This window comes from Gobio gobio (genome assembly GCF_949357685.1).
Source record: "Gobio gobio genome assembly, chromosome: 9".
Lineage (NCBI taxonomy): Eukaryota > Metazoa > Chordata > Actinopteri > Cypriniformes > Gobionidae > Gobio > Gobio gobio.
This window is the reverse complement of record NC_137115.1, coordinates 42,923,332-42,938,073: the sequence shown is the minus strand read 5'-3', so window position 1 is coordinate 42,938,073 and position 14,742 is coordinate 42,923,332. Positions and strand designations below refer to the sequence as shown.

The 14,742-nt window shown below is 38.6% G+C and overlaps 1 protein-coding gene across 4 annotated transcripts in view; it reads right to left on the bottom strand.

Annotated features, from left to right (window-relative positions):
• Positions 1 to 602: 602 nt before the first annotated feature.
• Positions 603 to 14,742, bottom strand: part of siah1 (siah E3 ubiquitin protein ligase 1) — a 35,240-nt gene continuing 21,100 nt past the window's right edge. For 2 of the 4 annotated variants that reach the window (XM_079825732.1, XM_079825731.1), the window contains exons 2-4: positions 11,859 to 11,915; positions 7,905 to 8,150; positions 603 to 2,773 (exon numbers count right to left, since the gene is read on the bottom strand). In XM_079825732.1, coding sequence (XP_079681858.1) covers positions 1,923 to 2,773; positions 7,905 to 8,106 — 1,053 coding nt within the window. In that variant the 5' untranslated portion in view covers positions 8,107 to 8,150; positions 11,859 to 11,915 and the 3' untranslated portion in view covers positions 603 to 1,922. The remainder of the gene's footprint in view (positions 2,774 to 7,904; positions 8,151 to 11,858; positions 11,916 to 14,742) is intronic. The other 2 variants (XM_079825734.1, XM_079825733.1) reach the window with 1 other exon arrangement.

The window sequence follows — 14,742 nt, the reverse complement described above, 5'->3', positions numbered from 1 at the left end:
CCCAGTTTGTCAGCAGGCTTGGTTCTGTTTTACCATCTCCATTTAGATTTCAAAATACTCCTTTTTAGTAATGAACCACTAGAGTAGATTAATCACAACTTTGAAATGAATCAAAAAGGTTTTAAATATCAACAAAAACAAACTTAAAGGTGCAGTGAAGCAGGCCGAGCGCCACAACACACTTGTAGCCGTAACCATTTATAACAGGGGAGGAGAGCAAGATAGAGTTGAAGAAAGACTGTAGAAAGGGAGATGGCTGAGAGACATTACAAAAGAGGAAAGGTCAGAGGAATATCGTTGTTTCTGCTCCATACTTGATCAACATTGATGTTGTGGTTATGCTAGCTATAGTAACAGGCCGACTAAGTCTTGCTTGTATACTGTAGCTCATTTTCTGTTCTTCCATGACAGTTGAAAGGTTTCTAAGGTTAAAAAGCAAGTTCCCTATTATCAGTCTAGCTAACATGAACAATGCAAAGTATTAAATGACCAAAATCTAGTTGTTAGAGCAATTGTTCGCTCGACTTACTAGGTGGAGGGGGAGCCAAATGAAGCCATTATCACCTTTAGCTGCAGCTTAGAATGAGGAGTGAGAAAATGGGTATGAAAAAGATAGATTTATTTACTGGCAAAATAGAACAAAACAAACAATAAAACAAATAAAATTAGAGATCAGGACTAGCAACAGTACAATGTATCCACAGAGATGTTTGGCTTTGCTTCACCCTATCCTTGCAAAAAACAGAAATACAGACGTACAAAGAACAACAGCAACAAAAATATTGACTTACAAAAAGAGAAAAAGAAGACTGAGGTCTTCCGAAGAACAACACTATCTACAAACACTGAAGATTAGCCACAAGGTTACAACAGCCTTTTCATTCCATTTTCTTATAAGTCATTACAAAATGATAATTATGACAATAATCTCATTATAATAACTGTATTAATTGCCCCTGTTCCTAGCCTGATATTCAGTGCAGTGTTTACTCCACGGTTTGTAATGGAGGGCTTCCATCTCAGGAAACAAAACTTGTGATCTCACACATACTGTACAACTTCAATCTAGCCATTAAGAGTTTTTGATATATATGTATATATAAAAAAAAAAGAAAGTGTGGCATTGATAGTAAAAAAACTTGACTATTTTAACAACCTGGCTTGATGTGCGTGTGCCAGGTTATGAAACGATCCCTTCAAAAACAAACAAACAGGAGAAACACTGCAATGATAGGCAGAAACAAACAAGACCTCTAAAATGAAATCTGGACTTGTTATAACTTATCCAGTGGTCATGCACCAATTATCAGAATCTTTCTGTATCATACTCAAGGTAGGAAAAACTAGAGGGGGGGAAAGGGGGTGGGGGGGGGGACATAAAACAAAACCTAATATTTGAACATAAACGTTAGTGTTTTATCGGAACTGAAATGTAAAACGTCTTGGGAAACAAAAACAGAATGAAAAAAACTTGCTCCAAGGGTTGCACCTTTCGAGCAAACCCACCGCAACTTTGATCAATATTCCCAACCGCCATCCAGCTCTGCGTGCTGTTCCTCGAACCCTTGTTCCAAATGCCGCATTTGCAAAATGTCCATTCCACAAACGTAGCTTTCCTATACCTTCGAGGGCAATGGATGTTGCTCTCAAAAAAATGTAGAATACATTAATTATTTAATTTATATAATATTGTAGCATAAAATTGAGAACCCAGGAGTGAAGTCTGGTCGGATGTGCCAAGCTCCAGCCAATTACAGTTTTTTTTCGATGACTACTTGGAACGTACAACAGCAAAAAGTTCCCTAGGTTAGCTACTCCCCCGACCCCCAAGCCCAACTCAAGGTATCCTGCGGTGTTTTGAAATGTCTGGTTTCATGTTTGTATGCGTGTGTATGTGTTCAAGTATGCACGGCTGTTAGTCCTCAGCACATGGATATGGTGACATTGATGCCCAGGTTGCCGTTCTCTGCAAACAACTGGGCAATGGAGGTGTCAAACACCAGGCAGTCACTGTTCATGATGGCGGTGGCAATGCCCTCATGGATGGAACGTGGCGTCGCCTCCCAGGTGAGCCGCCGCCGGTGGCCGTTCAACTCCAACCGGTAGGCGAAGTTTTCCGCCTGTTTCCGTGTGCCGATCAGCTGCACGATGGCAAAGAACTGCTGGTGGCCGTCGTATTTCTCCTGTTTCTCCAGCACCAGCATAAAATGGAAGCCGAAGCATGACTGCATCATGACCCAGTCCACTGCCCCAGGCAAGTTGATGTCTGTGGCCAGGAAGACAATATCCTCACCTTGTAGCGTGGTTATGGACTTGTGCTGGTGCAGCAAGTGAGGCATGACGGCATCGAGAGACCCCTGCCACTTGCAAGAGGCGCCAGGACAGGGGCAAGAGTATGGCCGGAATTCACAAAGCTCCTCGTGTTCAGCCTTGTCTGTATGTGGTAGGGTAACTTCGCAGCCTGATGAGGCGTACTTGCAAGGGAAAAGGACCGAGTTGGCCACTTTCTCCATGGCCAAATTGCGGATTGACCCAAGTGGGCCTCTGCAGGTGGGGCAGCAGGTGAGTTTGGGCCGGCAGTTGCTACAAACCAAATGCCCGCTCTGGCACTGCAGGATGGGCGGCAGCACATAGTCAAAACAGACCGGGCACTCAAACAGGCTGGCGAGGTCACTGTTGGACGCGGTGGTGCCCGACAAGGTTGGGACGCGCTGAGAAGGGGGACACTTAGAGGTTCCTGTGGGCAGCGCTGTGGCAGTCTGGCGACTCATTTCTAAAGAAAAGGAGATAAAGAAGAGAGTTAGCACGGCTAACAGATAACCAGAAAGAAATGGAGGAGCACACATTTACAGTAGGGCTGGTCCGAATACCATTTTTTGAGCTTCGAAGCTTTGGTAGTGATCAACATCGAATATTCGAAGCTTCGGAGGGAAGGAGCTGAACATATCCTTCTCTCTAATAAAGGCTGGAATCTGGAGAAGCGGCGCGCCTCACGCGGGCAGGGCTTTTATGCTCCGCGAACGGGCAATGAACTAGTGATACAAAACACACAGATCTGTTACGTCCCAGTTTTGATATATTATAGTAGCTAGTAAAAATAATTCTGTTCAGTTATAGAACAGACTAAGAGCCCCTATTTCTGCCCCTGGGGCCGGGCTTCGGGCCAATTTTCACGTCATACCTCAAACGCAGGCTTTTTCCTTCATTTTATATTTTAGACATTCATTAATTAAAAGAAACAATGAGGTGTGCAGCGCTGGTGGAAACAACATGAGACTATGACAACACGACTGTCAAGATGGCTCACAGTGTTTAGAGTATCGCCGCAAATGAGTAAAGCAAGCCAACACGCAAACTGCCGAACCTCTTAGATGCTCAAAAACACAATCATCTTCATTAATGAGACTCAATGCTCTTTTTATATTTATATTAATTTTGCAGAGAGGTGTAAGTTAAGACAACCTGCCCAATTTTTATTTATTTCTTTTTGAACACGTTTCCTCAAAAAAAAAAAACGTATTATAAGCAAGACAAGTTAAGTGTTGATTTAAGAGGATAAATGGATCAAACATGTGTTGTTAACTCACTCAGTCCGCTTGGTCGTTACTTAAAAAAAAAGAAAACTTTAATTTAACAATCAAAAAAATGCTTTAAACATTTGTCTAAATTAACTTAATAAAGAAACAAAACGAAATATAACTACTTTGACATTAAAAACAAAACTGAACTATTTTAATGGCTGCAACAATGTGTAATAGGGAGGAATGTTTACTCAAAAAAAAAGGTTCTATATGGCACTAAAATAAAAAAACAAATTAAATAAAAAATTTATTAATTAAAAAAACACGTCACTTCATTTTATTTGTTTCATTTGTGCCGTTGCGAGCAGCATCAGCCTCAGCTTGTCAAAAATGCCTTTTTACTGTGGTGGTGGTGATAGTAGGCTAAATGTTTAAACCAACATTGTGATGCTTGAAGTGTTTTATATCTATGGATTTCATTACAAGTAAGACAAGTCCAGTGTTGATTTGAGAGGCTAAATTGATCCAACATGCGGTTAACTCACTGTCAGCTGCTGTCCGCTTGGTCATTACTTTAAAACAACTAAAACTTTAATTTAACAAACAAAAAAATGCTTTAAACATTTTTCTAAATGAACTTAATAAAGAAACGAAACAAAATATAACTTTGACATTAAAAACAAAACTGAACTATTTTAATGGCTGCAACGACGTGTAGGCCTCATAGGGAGGATAAAAAAATAAAATAAAAAATAAAAAAATCACGGGACTCGGGCCGATAGTTTTGGTAAGCTGTAGGACACGGCCAGGCTAGGGTCTAAGACTAACTACAATTAAAAAACTGAACGTGCCACTCGAGCCAAATTAACGGCCGTCTCAGCACATCAGCAGCAGCAGTCAGATAATATTCTACACGAGAGCGAGGAGCTAAATTACAAGATGATCGCAGAATATTTGTTTTTAAAGCGATGTAAAAGCGCCTACTTAAGGGAGTTTGTCATTGTACTGTTTTGTTGCTATGTTTTTCATTATAGAATAATAGCTAATGAACCCACAATTCAAGCAACCCGCCCCTGAATTGGCAAACCGAAAGTAAACGCGGCGCAGGGCTGCATGCGTTCAGCAGCTCAGCGCACAAGCACAGCATTGAGGGAAACGCTGAGGGAACATTTTTTCACCGTCACATCCCTAACGTATAAAAAGGATAATACATTTTGATTATATTATTCTATTTTCCACAATGTAAAACGAACGCAGTTTAACCCAAAATGCAAGCTCAGACACGGCTTCTGCCACATAAGCTTGTGCAGTTGTGCGCTCTGGTGCACTGAACACTAAGAAGAAGCAAATATATTTATTAAGTATAACGAGGCTATTAAAATGGCTTGGCTATAAGATAATTGAAAAAAAGTATTGTATTTTATAGTGATTTTATAGTGTAAACATATGCAAGCGCAAATGAGAGCCGTTTTGAGCGGGATGCCAGGTGTTCACGAAAAAAACAACAACAACGAATATTCGAATCACAAATTTGAAAATCGAATACCAACCCATCGAACGAATATTCGAATATTCTGGTCCAGCCCTAATTTACAGGGAACATCCACGACCAGCTAAGCAACTGCATTATGCATGACCGCAGACATCAGCTGGCATCTGATGCACTGATCTGAGCACTTCTGCTTCCTGAACATAAAGTAGACATTTTAGACTGCAGCCTCAGGGTAAAATGTACACGTTTCTGCTGATTTAACCAGTATGAACTCCAAATAGAGCGATGAAACCGTTCTGTGAGCCAGGCAATGCCTGCTCTCCCCGAGTGGTTCAGAGATATAGCCGTCTAGTGCCACCGATAAGTCAGACAAGGGCCTCTGGGGAAGACTCGGGGCAGCTATTTCTGGCATGAGTAAAATGCACAGATCTTCACGCCTCGCCCTTTTTTTTAAAAGCCAGACATGGAGAGTGGACTCAGACGGCCAGAGCGCATGTCTGCAGCAAGAGTGTTCCTATGGCAACAAGCTGCAGTGAGAAGTGTATGGGACGACCTGTGGAGAGGAGTATAGGACTTAGGATGGATTCTTTCCTAATTCATGACAAAAGGAATGGCGTGACCCAGCTGTAACACCCTACCACTATATATATCCTACATCTACACATCAGTTAATAGGAAGTGCAAGGGCAACTGTAAATCAGCAACGGGGAGCAAATGAAAAAGACTGATCGCAGATTTAACATGGACATCAATTAAGTGAGGAATAAAGAGACTAAAGAACAAAGGAGCAGTGTGGCGGGATCAGAGCATAGTAAATCGTCTCATGTAGGGGAATAAGGACAGTGCCAAAAAGGAGGGAGGGGGTGTGGATAGACGGCGAGCTGTGCGTGTATGTAGGTGGCTTAGAATCTGCTAGTAAACACATCTGCTCTGATAAAGCCAAGTATTTTTAGCCCCCTCACCAAGCAGCTCTCCAAGTATAACAACCAAGGCCAAAATTAGTCCAAGCACAACAGTTAACACCACGTCCTCAATGCCTTTCTAAGCATTTAGTCAAAGACCAAGGGATTAGAAATGCCAACAAACAGATAAACTTGTTTCCAAGAGTATCATTGCAAACCATGTGTGTTCTTAACATGATTTACACATGTTCCTGGATCAACATCCTTTAGTCTTGGAACATCTCCATCAACCAACCAGAAGTCTCAGATTTTGGGAGACGGGTTAACCTTAGGTCCTAGAACAACAATAAATGATACAGGAACATGTTTTACAATATCATTTGACAGATGTTTATATCCAAAGCAAATCTTGGTGTTGCTACAACAGGAACACTTTCCTACTTGGAAATAACCATGTATAAATGAGCCCATGATACTCGCTTGAGTACAGGAGGTGTGTGGGGTCAAATCCCAGATGAGCCGACAATGCATGTTCTCTACACAACTCTGCACATGAAAAAAAAAAAACGGTGACCTGTCAATTTATTTCAGGTGTGTCCAATCCTGTTCCCGGAGGACTATTGTTCTGCAGAGTTTAACTCTAACCTCAATTAAACACATCTGAACCAGCTAATCAGAGTCTTCAGGATTAGTAGAAACTTCAGGCAGGTGTATTGGGGCAGGTTGAAGCTAAACACAGGGTTCGTTCACAGTTCTACCATAAATTTCCATGACTTTTTCATGACTTCTAGGGAAATATTCATGACCTAACCTTCTATGAAATGTAAAAATAATAAAAATCCATGTTCTAATGTCAAATCCCAGCATCTCTTAACTAATTACCAACAAGCTATGTGGTTTAATACCAAATAAGCACTGACACACCAGTAAGACGGTTCGATCAAATACTGTCCCTAGCAATGGATTAACACACATCAATGAGAGGCAACAATGATAAATAAGTCAATAAAAATGTGTCCAGTAACACCGACAGTAACTTTACAAGGTGGCAGTGCAGGGACAAACTTTTGGAACAAAAAATTGGGTAACTAAGAAGATTTTAAAACAGTTTTACCTCCTTGAATTACCATTCATCTCATTGGAAAACCATCAATCAATGACAAGATAACATCCCTATTTGAATTCCCCAAAACAGTTGAGTTTATTTTTTCATTTCTGCAATTTACACCTATACAAACTGCAACTGCCAGACGTTCCCCCATGCCAGGGTCAGAAATTAACTTTTCCATTTAGGGGCTCCTTGTAATTGATTTCCAGGAGCATTTTATTTATTAAGAAGATTTAATGATTACACGTGTTGTTTGTCAAATACTTAACCAATACTTAATGGGTACTTCAGCGCTGGGAAGATGAATGTGTATTTAAACTGGGTCATTTATGTAGTAGAAATGCGAAATTATTTTTGAATTTGGTGCCTTCTAGACTGAGAAAAGACAGAAAATGTATTTGTCTCATGTGGATGAAAGACAACAACTCCCAGAATGCACTTGCATTAAATGACGGGAGAATTTGCCAGTTTGAGTCAGAATTCTGCCAGAGAGCACGCACACTGAACAAAACTCTTCTTTTCAGCGATGACTAATCTGAACGCTTCTGACATCACGCTCGACAGAAATGCGTGTGATTGGTACTGTGGTTGGTGATGCTCAACGCACAAAAGGAAATCTGACAGAATGAGGCAGTCGGGTGCATCGAAGGAACAAAATATTTTCACGAAGTTTCAAAGTTTGTTTGACCAATAGTATCAGTTAAACATATATTCTATTACATAAATATTTTGAAACAAATTTCCACGACTTCTCCAAAACTTTCCAATTTATTTTTCCAGAACTTTTCCAGGCCTGGAAATTGCCATTTTAAAATTCCATGACTTTTCCAGGTTTTTCATGACCACACGAACCCTGTAAACATTGCAGGACATTGACCCACCAGGAAAATGACTGGACAGACTTGGCTTTTGTTGAGGTGTGTGTGTGTTCATATCCAGAGAACATGTCCCCAATACAATGAGAGAAGCAAAGACAGTCTGTCTGCTTGAAGTTAAGCCGAAGAGACAGTAAGCCAACCTCCCACCACGAAACGGAGCAGCTGATGGCTGTCGTACACTACTGTTACAACAGTACTGGTCCATTAAGCTGAGGTTTTAACAACAGCTGAAGTGATGCATGTGCCTCACTAAGAGAAAAAAAGGGGGGAAAAAAGTGTAAATTAATTGAAATTGAAGGGAAAGGAATAATATAGGTCCTGTCAAGTTGTAGAGTTACAGTTTGAGAGATAGTGCTTGATTTGTGAGAAGGGATTATTTATAGACATTGACTTTTGTAAGTTGTGGTTGGCAAGCAAAATATCCTACTTCTGCCAACGCTAAATATCAATCCATCATTGGGGAAAGAGAAGCATTCCAAAGCAGCGTGTTTAAACATCATGTCCATCCATATCATGACTAGTCTTATCTTAAATAACCTTCAAAGTAATGAGCAAGAGTATATCTGCCGATGTGAAGAAATTTTGCCGATATGATAACTTGTTGATATACGCCTGCAATAACTTGCGTATGCAAGGAGTGATTTAGCGATAAGATCATGTCAGCAGTATGGTCCTTCTTGAAGTGAAAATTAGCAAAAACAATGCATGTATGGGGATTTATATTGACAGTTTTTAAATGCTGCCTTGAATTTGTGAATGCGCGTACAGCCTCCACCGCAGCAGAGGCCTCCTCCAGGTCCTAGTTCCCGGAAAAATGTTAAAATATATATATACATTTATTTAGTGGGGGCGCTGTTGTTATAGTAATAAAATGAAAAGTAGAATAAACAAATAACTAAGTTGCTTCTTTTTCTGAATAAATAAAGCAGTAATGATGTTATAAAATCACAAGCATGTAAATTAAATACTTGTATATAGTTTATTAATCTGTAATAACATTTTATGAAATGGTTGAAAAATAATAATCCATGGAGCTCTAAAATTGTAGAATTTTTATTTGAAGCTAAAGACAGCATCAACTGATGTCATGCCACCCCAACTTCATGAGCACAAACATTAAATACACAAATTACATATTTAGGCTATAACTGCATCTGTCTGGGGTGCAAAATTACTGACTTTATTATTGTTATTTTCAGAGCTTTTAATATACTCTTTTATAAAAAGAACTTTATTAACATTATTTATCTTTAACAAGCATCCTTTTAGGAGACCTCAGAAATCTGAAACAAAGTTCTCTCAAAATGGTGGGAAAACAAAGGGAAAAAATAAACGTATATCGGTATCGACCAAAAGGAGTTGAAAAATATCGGCATAAATCAAATATCGTGCATCCCTACATCAATTAATCACTAAATCAAAGCAATGTTAAAAAAGGCTTTGTCCAGTATGGGTTTTTAGGCAAACTATAATGTAAACCGTGATGGTTTGCAATTTGCTTCTCTTTTTAGTCCACTGTTCCAAGAGTAGGCTCCCTACACATTTTAGAAAGCACTCTGTAGAAAAATTATATGACGCATAAATAGTAGACTTGGGTAAAAAAAAAAAAAAAAGTTGACTTCACTAAGGATGTGTTTAAAACTTTGGAAGAAAGCAAAGTGTGGTAAGAGCCCTTGTGGCATTGCTGAATTTTCTATTTGTAAAGTTCTTCGTCTGGGAATCAAAAGAACAGTGGTGTCTCTTTTCTCCAGCAGTGCCGAGCTGCTATGTCAGTGGAAAGTTTGCAGTCCATCACATATAACAGGAAATCCTGTAACCCCAGAGGAAGTGGTTAGAGCAGACTCGTTGTCAGGTCTTCTAAGGGAGTTAGGAAGAACAAAAGGCAATGCAACTGGCCTACGCTGCACAAGCTGAAGTTTAAAAATGCTGCAATATCCTAGACTGTTATTTTGTGTCTCAGGTAGACAGTGAAGCCAGGTAAACTCAATATATCAGATTAATGGAGCCTCAGCAAAAACATCAGCATTAATGCTGAGGGTAACATCAGCATTTGTGCTGTGCTGAGTCCAAGCAAGGCAGTTGGACAAGTCTAAGGACCAAAATAAACCAAGCAAGTATGTGAACAAAAAGCTACATAAGGTCAACACTATGTTTATAGCTAGCTACTTAAAAACAGATCTGGTTTAATAGCACAGACAATTACCACCTAAAAACCTGCATTATGTACAATGGCCCTACACGCTTGCAATGCTTTGGCCAAGAATTTGCACCTGCATTTGCATACCTGCGTCCAAATATGTTTGTTACCTTTGACTAAAGAATATTCTGGGCCAAAGTTCAAGCCAACCCAATACTAAGACCTACTGAGTGAACAAAGCATCTCCATGGAGTCTGGCATCAGATCACGGTATTACTGTACATGATACAACACCATAAGAGTTCAGTGGCCTACAGCTTGGATTTGCTAACCCATTTTTGCATTTGCACCACCAGCTGTCTGTGAAGCTGTAAATGCATATTAGATGAATTGTGCATCTCACCTTCAAAATTTTGCATAGATGAAAGTTATAAAGGGAGACCTCTAGCCTAAAATATTTTAATAAAGCTTACAATTGTAAGTTCATTCTCACAAAATAAACACTAGTAAAACATTTAAGATTCATATGTAGAACTTAGAAATAAGATGCAAAACTATGTTTAGAAATGTTATTTAAATGCCACTATGAAATTGGTCCAAAAATGCCAACATGATTATTTGCCAGCTAAAATATTGCAAGATGTTACCTCAAAGAGAGTCATTTTCAATGACATAGAATGGCATTTGTGTGACAAACCTCTGCTGCAAACATTAATTAAACACTTAAATATAAATGTCTAGCAATGCAGCACATTGTAAAGCAAGATGCATAATGTGCATTTGCAGCTGCACAAATGAATGGTAGCGCAGTGTGCTTCAATACATAAAAAGGATAGCAAATTCAAGTTATTAAACCCGGTCTTGCAGTTTTATCAGGTACAGTAATGATGCGGTCTGATGCCAGGCTCCATCTAGATGTGCGGTCAAGAGCTTTGTTCACTCAGTAGGTGTTACCATTGGATTTAGGCTTGCTGCAGTCTCTGTAATGTGGTTAGTGCTCTGCAACATTCTGTAATGGGAATTAGTTTTATTTCTGAGATCTAAAGTCAGTACTCAAAATGGATAATAAAAGCTTTATGGGCTATTAAGATTTACAATTAAACTTTGACTAGCTCCTTCACCTTCTCTATGAGGCTTACATGCGCTGTGGAAACAAGCTTGTACAGTACACATGTATGATTGCAGAAGGGGTTTGTGGGATATATTCTGGGATACATTCCAATAAAATGAACTGCTTTTGGTTTAGCTTCATTTGTAAACGAACACAGTCTGGAACACAGTTCTCTGGAAGAAGTAATTCTAGAATTGATGGAAGGCAGACAAGAGGTTCAGTATTCACGGCTATGGTGGATGAAGAGATAGGAGATGCCTAGGAGGCCTAGAAGATGGTAGCATGATGTGGTCCAGAAGGGATCGTTTTGGTAGAGATGGGTCACTCTGCAATGTCTAAAGGTTCTGCCTGCGGTAAAGGGCTCAGAGGAAATGGGAGCTTGATGGCACAGATCTGTCCAGCAATTCCAGATGGAGACTGGGAGTGAATACAGGCACAAACCCTTATCATTTAGCTTTCCTCAGACATTTCTCCATTCTCTCCACTATGAAGTTTTCCACATCCACACTCAAGCTGAACTAAACATCAGCTGAACATGCATTGAAGCATCACAGCCAAGAAATACTCAACCATGTTGCAAGTTTCAACGAACCTACATTTCCAAAGGACTGCACATTGGCAGAGGATTCTGCTTGGAATACCCAAACAGTGCGAGTTCTGTTATTGTATTTTCAGAACATGCAGTGAGAACATAAAACTGAATACTTGCCTTCGTCCATATGATTCCCAAGTACGTCTTTCTTTTTTCCTTGAAATGTGTGGACCTCTGGAAAAAGAGAGAGAGGTTTTGTTAGTTCTGTAACAGACAATGACACCAGTCTACATCATCTATCTATACATGTTTTCCAACTGCTTTCTTTTATAACTGAATTTTTTTTTTCCTCTCTCTCTTTTCAAATAAAGAATAAAGACAGGTGAAAACCAAGTCTCACCACCAGTCAGTGCAGCAAAGCAAGTTAGCTTGCTCATTGTGTAACAAAAAAAGGGTTTCCATATTGTTTAAGTGTCATTAAGCTCCCACGCCAACTAAACAACTAAAGTGTTGCAAATCCTTCTTATCAATAAAGCATCCTTCTTAGACCGGAAGGACTTTCTAAACACCAACACCTTTGTTTATTCTATATCAACTGTACAATACAATATGATAACAAATGTCAATGAAACCGGGAACAATACAGGTACAAAACAAGTAGAACAGATATTTCTTCATACCGTGATGTTGAGAGAAACAGACACACCCATCTATATTATTCAAAATAACTTGTAAGATGTATTTAACACGTATAGTTCAGCACAGCTTGCCCCCTCAGATGCTCTGACAGGTATGTGCTGTTTATTGCGTTTTCCTCTGTGCATAACTTACATTTCACAGGTATATTCTCCATCTGTAAATGTTGAAGTCATGCAAATATTTCCATTTTGCTGTCAGGAGTAGACAAGCCTTCTGCAAGTGAGTCTTCAGTGAACGAGCGTTTGACTAAAATATAGCTACATTTTGCCAAAATATTTGTCGTTTTGGACACTAATGTGCCATATGTAGAATTTTAAACCTACAGATAAGTATTTTTATTATACAGTAACAGTAAATTGACTATTGTAATGGGGTAATTAAATGTAGGGTAATTTAACAATTATTTTGTTTGTTTTAACCCTTTTTTGCACCTAGCATAGCCTACATGGTATGTACAGTCAAACCAAAATGTATTCACAATTAATTAATCACAGTTTATTCACTATAGTTTAGAAAATGGTTATAAAATGACAAGAACTCAGAACAAATTCTTCTTGATAATGTCAGATAACTTTGATAGAAAGGCATGTCGTGGATTACAATCAACCAATCAGCTGTCAATACCAATTTAGGTCAACCAATCACCAAGCAATGCTTAATTTTGTTCGGTCTGTGGTGTAAAAGGTTGCATTAAAACTAAAGCAAAACATGGTCAGGTCGAAGTGTCTGAATAATTTTGGTCCCAAATTGTATTACTTTTATTGGTAGTCCACTATATGAATAATTTTTGGGTAAAATGTGTCACAGTTTACTTTATTTTGCTACCCTCACTTACATAAATTAACTATAGTGTCCTCAACCCACTAGTAAAAAATATCTGGTGTCTGAATATTTTTTGGTTTGACTGTATTTAATCATATATTTGTTTTCATAGCCTTCAATATTAACACTGTTTGTAGGACAACATTGGACAGCACTCACACTCACACTCACACTCACACTCACACTCACACTCACACTCACACTCACACTCACACTCACACTCACACTCACACTCCATTCATTAAAAAAAATATATATAATAATGTCTCCATATCACCCAGACCTAAATACAACTTTAAACATTATCTTTTTTTAATGTGAAAAAAGTAGACAATAGAGTTCCTCCAGTGAGGCAAAAAATAAAATGTGAAAAATAAAATGTTTGTAATGTGAAGCCTGTTAAAGCAGATGTTCACAGTGGGCAGGACTAATGCAGAGGCACAATACAGGTTGGGCTCCACATTGATTTCTCTACATTAGGCCACACTTCAATATTTCATCAGAAGCCATTCAAAACGGAAGGTCGATCAATATGCATTAAAGTATCTGGTGAAATTATTCAGCAGATTAGTATGTAGAAGTCCAAATCTGGCAGATGGTCAATAGCATGGATCAGCATGACCAAATGCCAAGGGACGGGGACTTAAAAGCTGAAAACTCAATTTTGTTTTGATATCAACATTTGTAATTGACTCAGCTGATATGAGAACATCATGATATGGTTATGAATCCTTTCACAAGTCATATAGTGACCAGCCTAAATCTCAGGACCAATTCCATGCCATACAGAAAACTAATGCAGTCATTTAGTCACCCGCAAAAAGATTTGGACTGAGAAAAAAATAAAAATAACCTAAATGTGAGATGTAAAGATAAATACATGTTCTTGTAGGGGATTATTGCAAGACATGCTGTAACTAGTCACCTGTTATAATCAACATTTCATTTAAATGGAACGTGACAAATAAATGAAAAATTATTTAAAGCTTTGGTATAAAAAAAAATAAAAAAAAAATAAAAAAAAATTATATATATATATATGTATATATATATAAATAATATAAATATATATAAATAACATTTAGAAAAGTGTAATCATGGAGATCCAATAAATATAATCGTCTTTTATTTTATTTTATCTGATTTTCAAAAACTAAATGCATTTCATCAATTTAATGAAATTCTAGCCATTCAATTACTAAGCGGCTTTCCTTGCGTCTCAAAATTGCATAATGAAATTGAGAATTTTATTCTTTAGCATTATTTATGCATTTCTATTTCTAAAATATTTAACTTATCAACAGACAATGAAATCATGTCATGTCGACTACCTATGTATAAGCCACAGAAACATGATCCTCCAGTCTGTGAGTCATAGTTCCCTGAGCAGGCAGACAAGTCACAGCCTGCCCTCACTGTACCGTCCCCCTTTAGTGTTTAACCCTCCACACCAGCCCAAAACTAATAGAGTGAACAGAAAAGCCCAGCTGAGTACAAGCCGCTGGAACAATGCACACAGTTGGTCTGATGACAGCTCCGC